The sequence below is a fragment of the Sardina pilchardus genome, chromosome 24 (assembly GCF_963854185.1).
Source record: "Sardina pilchardus chromosome 24, fSarPil1.1, whole genome shotgun sequence".
In the NCBI taxonomy this organism is placed as follows: Eukaryota; Metazoa; Chordata; class Actinopteri; order Clupeiformes; family Clupeidae; genus Sardina; species Sardina pilchardus.
In genome coordinates, this window is record NC_085017.1 from 13,268,741 (window position 1) to 13,278,740 (window position 10,000).

The following is a 10,000-nucleotide window of genomic DNA, read 5'->3' on the forward strand; positions in this document are numbered from 1 at the left end:
TGTGTGATTATTTCTGTGTCAGTGTGCGTGTTTATGGTAAACATGTCTATGTGTCTGTGCATGTATGTATGTGTGTGTGTGTGAGTGTGTGTCTATGTGTGTCTGTGTTAAATGTGGTCATTATTGAATGTGTGTGTGTGTGTGTGTGTGTGTGTGTGTGAGTTTGTGTGTGTGTGTGCGTGCGGAGAGGGAACAACCTCTAAGTTCTGCACAGCCGATTCCAACCTGGAGAGCAAATGCAAAACAATACAAAGCGCCGAGTGTTGTGTCTATTGTCTGACATCTCGCAGCTCAACCCTTATTTGGTCGGCAGAAATATTTTTTTCTACCTCAGATAGACATGATAAGATTTGTTTGGACATCACCAATCCAATAGGTCTCTTGAGGAGAGGATGCTGTTTTTTGTCAAACACACACACACACACACACACACACACACACACACACACACACACACACACACACCGCTCATATGGCATGTCAGTGAGAAACGGCCCAAGGCCCATGCTTGTAGATAAGAAAAGCATGTTGGCACTGTAAAGAGTGTCGGAGAGCTAAAGCTGGCACATTCTTGAAACAGTGTGTGTGTGTGTGTGTGTGTGCGCACATCTGTGTGTGTGTGTAAGTGGGGGGGGCATCTTACCTTGGAGCCGATCAGCGTGTATAGCCACTGGACTGTCTCCGTGTGCCCTATGACCCCGTTCATCCCATCCACGTACAGCATGATCTGACCCAAAGCTGCAAGTGGAAGCACAATGGTTAAAGGTTAAAGGTTAGAGGTCAAAGGTTAACATCACTTTAGGGATTTGGATGATACAACACAGTGCTAAACTACTATGCAAGTATCTGTGTTGTTGTTGTTGTTTTGGTATATTGATTTGTGTGCTTTACAGTCATGTGGTGTCATGTCTGAAACAGCGCTGCAATTTGTGAACCGACAGTAATGTGGACAAATCAAAATGAGGGCTGTTACTGTAAAACACATAAAAAAAATAAAAAAAATTAAAAACTAACCCACAGATGGCGCCATTTCACTTTACTCAGCAGCATGGCTGTAGCCAACGGTTAGTGATGTATTATACTCCCACTATAAATCCTCCACCACACCTATCCACCCACCCGCCCCACCACACACACACACACACACACACACACACACACACACACACACACACAATAACTCACACAGACATGAACGTCTCCGTACACTCAGTGAGTGTGTTCTGGCTGAGTGGACTGACAAGCTGACCGGTTCTCACAGAAGCCCTCGCTAACAGGCCATCAGGGACTATCAACTTACATTCACTCACTGAAGCTAAATCAATCAACCTGAAATAGCCTCCCTCAATCTAAATACAGCCTTCAAAAAGCACAAACTCTCATAGTAAAACTCTATCATCATCAATGTATTTGATACAACTATTATAAACAGTGCTCTGTGTAGATGACGTGACAAAACTGCATGTTCACAGATCCTCCAAGATCACAGAAATCTGACATATGGCCAAAAAAATGGCTATTTGGTGCCAAGACTTTATGCTGACGTCGAGCACAATAGAAGTGGGGTTGTGAGTGAGTGGAAGTGGTCATTACACTGCAGCATCCAGTTTGCTAGAGACTAAGAAGTCAGAGAGAGAGCTCAGGATAAGGGTACTCAAAGCATAGAGACAGAGCTCACAAAGAGCTATTGCTACCGCTAATGGAGAGCTATTGCTACCGCTAATGGCCCTGCGGCAGACGATAGTGTCAAGTTTCGGGCACTCTCAAAGCCTCTCAATATTTAATGATCACTCATCCTTTTGTCTACGCTGCCCGCCCTTCAGCATACCCTACCGAACCAACCTAACCTTCACACACACATGCACACGAACGCACACATACAGTACACAAACACACACACATGCACAGAGACGGAGGTAGTATGTTAAAGGAGAATGAGTACTTTTGGGTATATCTTTATATCTATACAAGCTTGCTGATTGATTTTGTCATTTAGATCCGCAAGTCATGGCTTTGATGCAGGCTTGTAGAACATAAGGGAAAGGTGTGTGTGTGTGTGTGTGTGTGTGTGTGTATGTGTGTGTGTGTGAGTGTGTGTGTGTGTGTGTGTGTGTGTGTGTGTGTGTGTGTGTGTGTGCGTCTCGTAATGACAGTAAAGTGTGAGTTCGAGGACGCCTTGCACACCAGCAGAATCTATTGCCTCAGTCAGTGTGTGTGTGAGAGAGAGAATGTGTGTATGTGTGTGTGAGTGTGCCTCGTAAAAACAGTAAAATGTGAGTTCGATGATGCCTTGCACACTGGCAGAATCTATTGCCTCAGTCTGTGTGTGTGTGAGAGAGAATGTGTGCATGTGTGTGTGTGTGTGTGTGTGTGTGTGTGTGTGTGTGTGTGTGTGTGTGTGTGTGTGTGTGTGTGTGTGTGCCTTGTAACAACAGTAAAGTGTGCGTTCGAGGACACTTTGCACACCAGCAGAATCTATTGCCTCAGTCTATATGTGTGTGTGAGAGAGAATATGTACGCATGTGTGTGTGTGTGTGTGTATTGTCTCAGTCTAACAATGCTAGGTAGGCTCAGGGGACCACTAGACCCCCTGCTCCCCTCCATCCCCACCAGCCCCAGAACTCCCTGGAAGGGTGTGTGTGTGTATGCATGTGTGTGTGTGTGTGTGTATGTGTGTGTGTGTGTGTACGGCCAGCTGTGCTCGTGTTCCACACTTAACACTCCGCTGGATTACTAGCAGGAGCTCAGAGGGCCAACTCGCCGCATACCCACATGTGCTCACGATCGCTCCCTCGTTTCTTTCTCTCCCTTCCTCCCACCTTTCAATCTTTCTTTCTTTCTTTCTTTCTTTCTTTCTATCTTTCTTTTTCTCGACCATACTCTCATAACAAATGTCGGTGGCACTGCACCACGCAGTCCGATCGACGGTCATCCACGTCCTGTGCGTCTCGCACGCTTAAGGCACGCCGCTGTCGTGAAAACAAACGGCGCATAATCATTTCCACATGTCGGGGCTCGACAAGTGACACAAACGATCGGAATTTCTGACCCGATATATATTTAAACTCCGAAAGTGGAAATTTTACCCAAAAGGAACATGGGAGTCCCTGCAGGACCTATGCAAACTCATGAGGGGCCATGGGTTACGGCTGTGGCTGTGGACGAAGGAGGGAAAACCTATGAGATCAGACCCCGCAAATTACACTTCAGAGACGTGTGGCCTTTCACAAGAGTAATTAATAGCCAATCGCCAGACCTGCTAATAATGAACACACAGCAAGTGTAATTGCATTTAGCCAGGGTCCATTAGGACTGCTGACTGTTTGGATAATATTATAACACATAAACACAGATGGAGGCTAGTTTAGAAAGTGCTGAATAACCTACAGAATGGGGGCCCTCGAAGCGTGTATGGTTTCTCTTTCTATTTGTATCTCTCTCTGTTTTAGCGTGTGTGTGCGTGTGTGTGTGTGTGTGTGTGTGTGTGTGTGTGTGTGTGTGTGTGTGTGTGTGTGTGTGTGTGTACATATGCTGTGCAGTGATATATCTGTGAGCTGCTGTTCCATCTGCACCTTAACATTTACTAACATGTGTGTGACTGACCGTGTGTGTGTGTGTGTGCCTGCACAGGCATTTCAAAAGAATGACATTAAATTTACAGCTGTTCATTTAACAGTGTTTTTCCCACCTGTAAGACAGAGGTGCTGTGAATGTCTGAATGTGTAGAGCTTCACCTAGCCTATTTAACAATGCCATGACCTAATGGGACATCTATGTCTGAAATCTGAAACTGCTCTTTATCATGAGTGCAGTCCCAGGTAGGTTGAGCTCAGTTAATTCTTTCCTCTTGTTTCCTGATCTTCATCTCAACTCTCAGCTGTCCGCTTCTCCGTGCCACTCACTGTCTGCATGTATGAGGCAGACAGACCCAAAATCAACATGCCTAGGTTAAGCACAACCCTACGTTTGACAGCGACATCCTTCGATGCTAGGGTCAATGTCTTCAAAAGTAGCCTGCGTCACTATAAATATTCCATATTGATGCTGTCGGAATGGGATGTGTTGACATCACAGAAATGATAGTGAAGTGTTGGGCACGCATTTTATTCCCAACATGCTAACCAATCACGGTTAAGAAGAGAGTACATCTAGGAAGTCAAGATGCCACATCTCTCTCTCTTTCTTTGTGTGTGTGTGTGTGTGTGTGTGTGTGTGTGTGTGTGGTGCACTGGTGCAGTGGTGTGAGTGCAGTGGACAGGTGGAGCCCCCACCTCTCAGGATGTAGTTCTGGTAGTTCTGGTCCGCCTCCGCCCCCACCTTAATGAGGCACGTCAGACCCTCCGCCATCACAAACTCATGCACCAGGTCTTTGTCATCCTGTGGAATACACACACACACACACACACACACACACACACACACGCACACACACACACACACACACACACACACACACACACACACACACAATCATAATACACACACACAAAGACAAACACACACAGAAGCACAAGCATAAGCATAAGCATGTGCACGCGCATGCACACACACACACACACACACACAGACACACACAGACACACAGACACACAGACACACACACACACACACACACAAAGAAAGAGAGAGAAAGATATCTCCGTCAGAGCAAGATTAATTTCATAATATAATCTGCTACTGTTTTTGGCAGGCAAAACATTATTTATGTGGGAAGATTCCTGTGAAAGTACTTGTGATAATACATTAAGACAGGAAAGAGAAATGTACAACTCCATCTTTTTGATAAATGGACGCTGTTCTGAGAAGGCAAAGATTAACTTGTGATGCAATGCAACGCAACAAACAGACAGACTTTGTTTTTGTGTGTTGTTGTGTGTTGTTGTGTGGGCCCTACAATACCACCAGAAGGGGGCAGTAGTTCGCCTGCCCTGTTGGATTGCATGAGGCATGGCATTTGTGACAGCAATTAGCCACAAGGAAGCTGCACACGCAAAGAATCATGTGTAGAGTTACAGGACATAGACTTTCTGATTGTGCTTTTGTGCTGATCAATGACTGCACCACTCTATCATGTTAGGGAAGAGGCAAAGGGGTCGCAACTTTATTGTTACTCAGATGACATCTATGGCTAAAAATAAACAGGCTCTCTCTTCACTTCACTTCACTTCACAGCTTGAAACTCATCCACTGTCCCAGGGAGCTCTTTTCCCACGAGGAGCAGTTTGATCAGGTTGATATATAAGGGACTATTCACCTGTTAGACAGGCAATTTAACATACACCTGGCTGACAACAGATTACACAGTCATGTGGCATGTCTACTTTATGCACTATGTAAATAAGAAAGATGGAATACTGTCAAGACTTTGCATCTATGTAATAAAAATTATAGCTTCCCTAAAATGTAGAGAAGCTGTGAAAAGGTTGAAGGTTATTGTAACATTGTAACATTGTAAGAAAGATAAGAGGAAGTCTGCTTGAATTACTGAATTACTGGTTGATTGAACGAGTCTGAGCTGAGAAAAAAGTGCAGCTTTGGTTATTGTTCTCACTCTCTCGCTCCCTTATCTCTTCCTCTCTCTTTCTCTCACTCCCTTTGTTTCTCTTCATCTGTCTGTCTCTCTCTCTCGCTCTGTCTCTCTCTGTCTCATAGGCCACGTGGAGCTGCCTGTCGTCACGGAAACACACAGCTGCCACGGTGACCAGCTCTGGCAGGAGAAGAGCCTGGCCTGCTGTTAGAATTCCTACCACACTACTGAGGCTAACAACCTAGGACACCAGTCCACTACTGAGGCTAACAACCTAGGACACCACTACACTACTGAGGCTAACAACCTAGGACACCACTACACTACTGAGGCTAACAACCTAGGACACTACTACACTACTGAGATTAACAACCTAGGACACCACTACACTACTGAGGCTAAAACCTAGGACACCAGTCCACTACTGAGGCTAACAACCTAGGACACTACTACACTACTGAGGCTAACAACCTAGGACACCAGTCCACTACTGAGGCTAACAACCTAGGACACCACTACACTACTGAGGCTAACAACCTGGCTAACTGCTACTCCTGCTACTCCTACTACTGTTACTCCTACCACCACTACATCTGTCACAACCCGGGACACCACTACACTACTGAGACTAACAATTAATCTTGAATTATCTTGAATCTTGAATTTCCCCTTGGGGATCAATCTACCCTGCTGAAAAAAACAGCCTGACCAGCTAAAGGTGGTTTGCTGGTTGACCAGCTTGTTAACCAGCTTGTTTGACCACCCTTTGATGGTTAACCAGCTAGACCAGCAAAACTCTCGCGAAAACACACCTTCAGCTGGTTTACCCAGCTTATGATGGTAATTCAGCTGATTTTGATTGTCGTACCACCTTAAGCTGGTCATTTTAGTTGGTGTTGCTGGTCTACATTGCTGGTTTTTACTGGCCACGCCAGCTTATGTTGGTCATTCTAGAAAACCAGCTTGACCATCTTTGTCAAGCTCGACAGGCTGGTCACCAGCATGACCATCTTAAACCAGCTGTATCCCAAACGACAGGCTGGTCACACCAGCACGACCAGCTTCCTCAGATGGTCACGCCAGCATGTCTAGCTGGTGGCCTAACCAGCTACACCAGCAAGACCAGTAATAAGAACTGTGTTTTGGGCAAAGACCAGCTAAAACCAGCTAAAACTAGCTACCAGCCTAAGCTGGTTTCTTGCTGTTTTTTTCAGCAGGGTATCTATCTATCTATCTATCTATCTATCTATCTAATTATGCTACTACTACTACCACTAGGCTACTAGTAGGCCTTTGTACCACCACCGCAACTGTCACAGCCTAGGATAACAATACACTACGAGGCTGCTATACTACTACTAACCCTAGCACTGTTAATCCAACTGTTACAATGATTGTTATGACATATTGTCAGAAGGATAATCATCACTAAAGCTTCTCGCAAAGGGCAAATCGGGACAAAATCGGGACAAAAATCATGCAGTGTGGGGTGCATGGGCTTAACAAGTAGTGCTACTGCTACAAGTAGGCTACTACTACTGAGAATAGTATTGCTATTACAACAGTAGTAGTAATAAGGAGTAAACATTAAAAGTAAAACTTTATTTTACCTGAAATATCTGTTTGAGGGAAAACAGTGCCCTCCTCAAGTCACGTCCATTGGAGTTGTACAGCTTCTCTGCAGATAGAGACAGAGATAAAGAGAGAGAGAGAGAGAGAGAGAGAGAGAGAGAGAGAGAGAGAGAGAAAGAAAGAGAATTGGTTAGTTAAAAGGGTCAACTGCATATCCCTTCCACCACTATCACTCTTTCCCCCTCATCCCTTTTTCCTAGAGACAGCATCACCCAGCAGCAGCGGCAGCGCTGCGCATGACGTCTACACTAATAGAGAACCACGCGGCACACTGTCGCCCAGGCAACGCACAAACACACAGACACCTGACATTTCAGGGGCCTTCTAACGGCCGTCTCTGGAGCTTATCGCATGCTACTTCTGTTCTGGCACTTGGGAGGAAGCAATTGGATTTGATTGATGGAGAGGTCGTCCAATCACTTTATGAGAGTGGGCCAAGGACAGCCAACTGGAGAGGCAAGACGAGAGTGACCACTTGACCTGTCCCAACCTATCAAGAGTCAATCCATCACTCTTATCAAACTAAACCCAGTCTGGCAAGCACTGATATTTCACACCATTTCACTCTCCCCGACTAACACCCACACGCACGCACTCATGCAAGCACACACACAAACACACACGCGCACACACTCACACTCACACAAACACTCCATCACAACATATGGCGACAAACACATCCAAAACACATTCACATTTTTCCTTTCTAGTGCCCTCTCACATACACGTGTGGTAGAACTGAATAGAAAAAAAATATTTACACACACACATACACACACACACACACACACACACACACACACATGACAACACAACACAAGACAACCCCACTCACCCATCCACTCACAGTACACACACCCACAGCAGACATGAAAACACACGACAGAAGCGTGCTGAGGTTTTGTTCCCCAGAGGACAGAGGGCAGTGGAGACACTCTCCCTTTCTCTTCTTTTCTCTGTCCCTTTCTCTCTCTCTCTCTCTCTCTCTCTCTCTCTCTCTCTCTCTCTCTCTATCTGTCTCTCTCTCTCTCTCCCTCTCTCTCTCTCCCTCTCCCCAAATGACGGAGAGCACAGCCCACCCAGTGGCCTCAATACCCCACTGCTGTCTCACTGCCAGCAGCTCATTAACATTCCATAACAGCACTAATCACTTGGTGTGTGCGTGTGTGTGTGTGTGTGTGTGTGTGTGTGTGTGTGTGTGTGTGTATGTGTGTGTGTGTGTGTGTGTGTGTGTGTGTGTGTGTGTGTGTGTGTGTGTGTGTGTGTGTGTGTGTGCATGTGTGCGTGCATGTGTGCATATGTGTGCATGCATTTCTGTGTGTGTGTGTGTGTGTGTGTGTGTGTGTGTGTGTGTGTGTGCGTGCGTGCGTGTGTGCATAATATGTGTGCATGCATTTCTGTGTGTGTGTATATCATAGTGGATTTATATACAGCATGGCATGCTTTGACAACCTGCCTATAACTGTGTCTGTACACCGTGAGTGCCAGGGTCTGCCCATGTATTTCCTGTAATATATTTGGAGAGTGCTTCGGTGACAGATAGAGAAAGTGCCTATAGGTTTATGAGGTCAACCATTGCAGTTGTACACAACAGGGATCAATATAGGCCTTGTTCTCCAAAGACATTTTACTCTCTTGTACCAACAAAGTAGTCTGGTTTTCACCATACTAAGCTCAATCTTTTAAGATTGAACATTAGTCTGAGGAGGCTGCGCTTTGTTTCTACTGCGCTTGAGTTTCCTTATCGTCACGCCACCGGCCAATTAGCATGGCAGGACTAGAGTATGGCCTTTGCTGATTGGAGCCAAAGGTTCTGGCAGTAAACAGAGGTTATGTCATGTAAGCTTGCCTGGCTCCGCCTGCTGTCTGTCTGGATGTCAGTGGTCAGGGGCCAACACCAGAGCGGTAGATAAAACAGAGTGGCGACACTCCCATAGACCTCCATAGGAAAAAATGGCAGCGCTTTTTCCAAGCTATTTCCTCATTATGGGACTTTTGGAACTATTTACAGCCAATCTCTTGGTCTGTAGTCAATGAGTTAATTGATTACACCTTCCAGCATCCAGAAGTACATCCCACCCTCCTGCGATTCAGCCATTCAGCGCAGGTTTTTTGGAACTTTTGATCGTGTGGCGGCAACATCAAAGAGTGTCGCAACTCTCTCTTTCTATGGCTCTGGTCAACACCATCTCCCCCACCACCAGCACCCAGATCACTGCCCTCTATGGGCACATTGCATTCAGCCTATGTCATGGAAATGCTGCCGTGCCACAGCAAGGACAGTCAAGCTCTAAACACACACACACACCACACACGTCACTCACACACTCACATTCTCACACAAATATTAATACACACACACACACACACACACACACACACACACACACACACACACACACACACACACACACACACACACACACACACACACACACACACACACACACACACACACACACAAACAGAAACACACACAAACACACACAGAAACACACACACACACACACACACACACACACACACACACACACATACACACACAGACAAACACCAATAAATCACAGCCTACACAGATACAAAAGAATCCTCTTCTTATGTGAAGTTTTTTTTATAAGGACATATTATGCAAAAAACACACAAAAACTGTATTCATCAGAGCACATTCCACGCTAGCTTAGCGGGCTTTTCTGTTTTCCCGAGCGACGGCCGTGAGACCGTGAGTTTGAGGAGAACATGCCGGGAAAGGAGCCGGGAGATGGAGGATCGGAATTGTCGTGGAAGTTGGAGTGCAACAAACTTAACCATGTGCGAGATTCCGAGACCACATACTCTTCAAAG

The 10,000-nt window shown here is 45.8% G+C and overlaps 1 protein-coding gene across 2 annotated transcripts in view; it reads right to left on the reverse strand.

The window, feature by feature from the left end:
• The window catches only part of fhod3a (formin homology 2 domain containing 3a), a 107,458-nt gene that overhangs the window by 44,153 nt on the left and 53,305 nt on the right, over positions 1-10,000 (reverse strand). For both annotated transcript variants that reach the window (XM_062529434.1, XM_062529433.1), the window contains exons 4-6: positions 7,138-7,205; positions 4,272-4,377; positions 644-738 (exon numbers count right to left, since the gene is read on the reverse strand). In XM_062529434.1, coding sequence (XP_062385418.1) covers positions 644-738; positions 4,272-4,377; positions 7,138-7,205 — 269 coding nt within the window. The remainder of the gene's footprint in view (positions 1-643; positions 739-4,271; positions 4,378-7,137; positions 7,206-10,000) is intronic.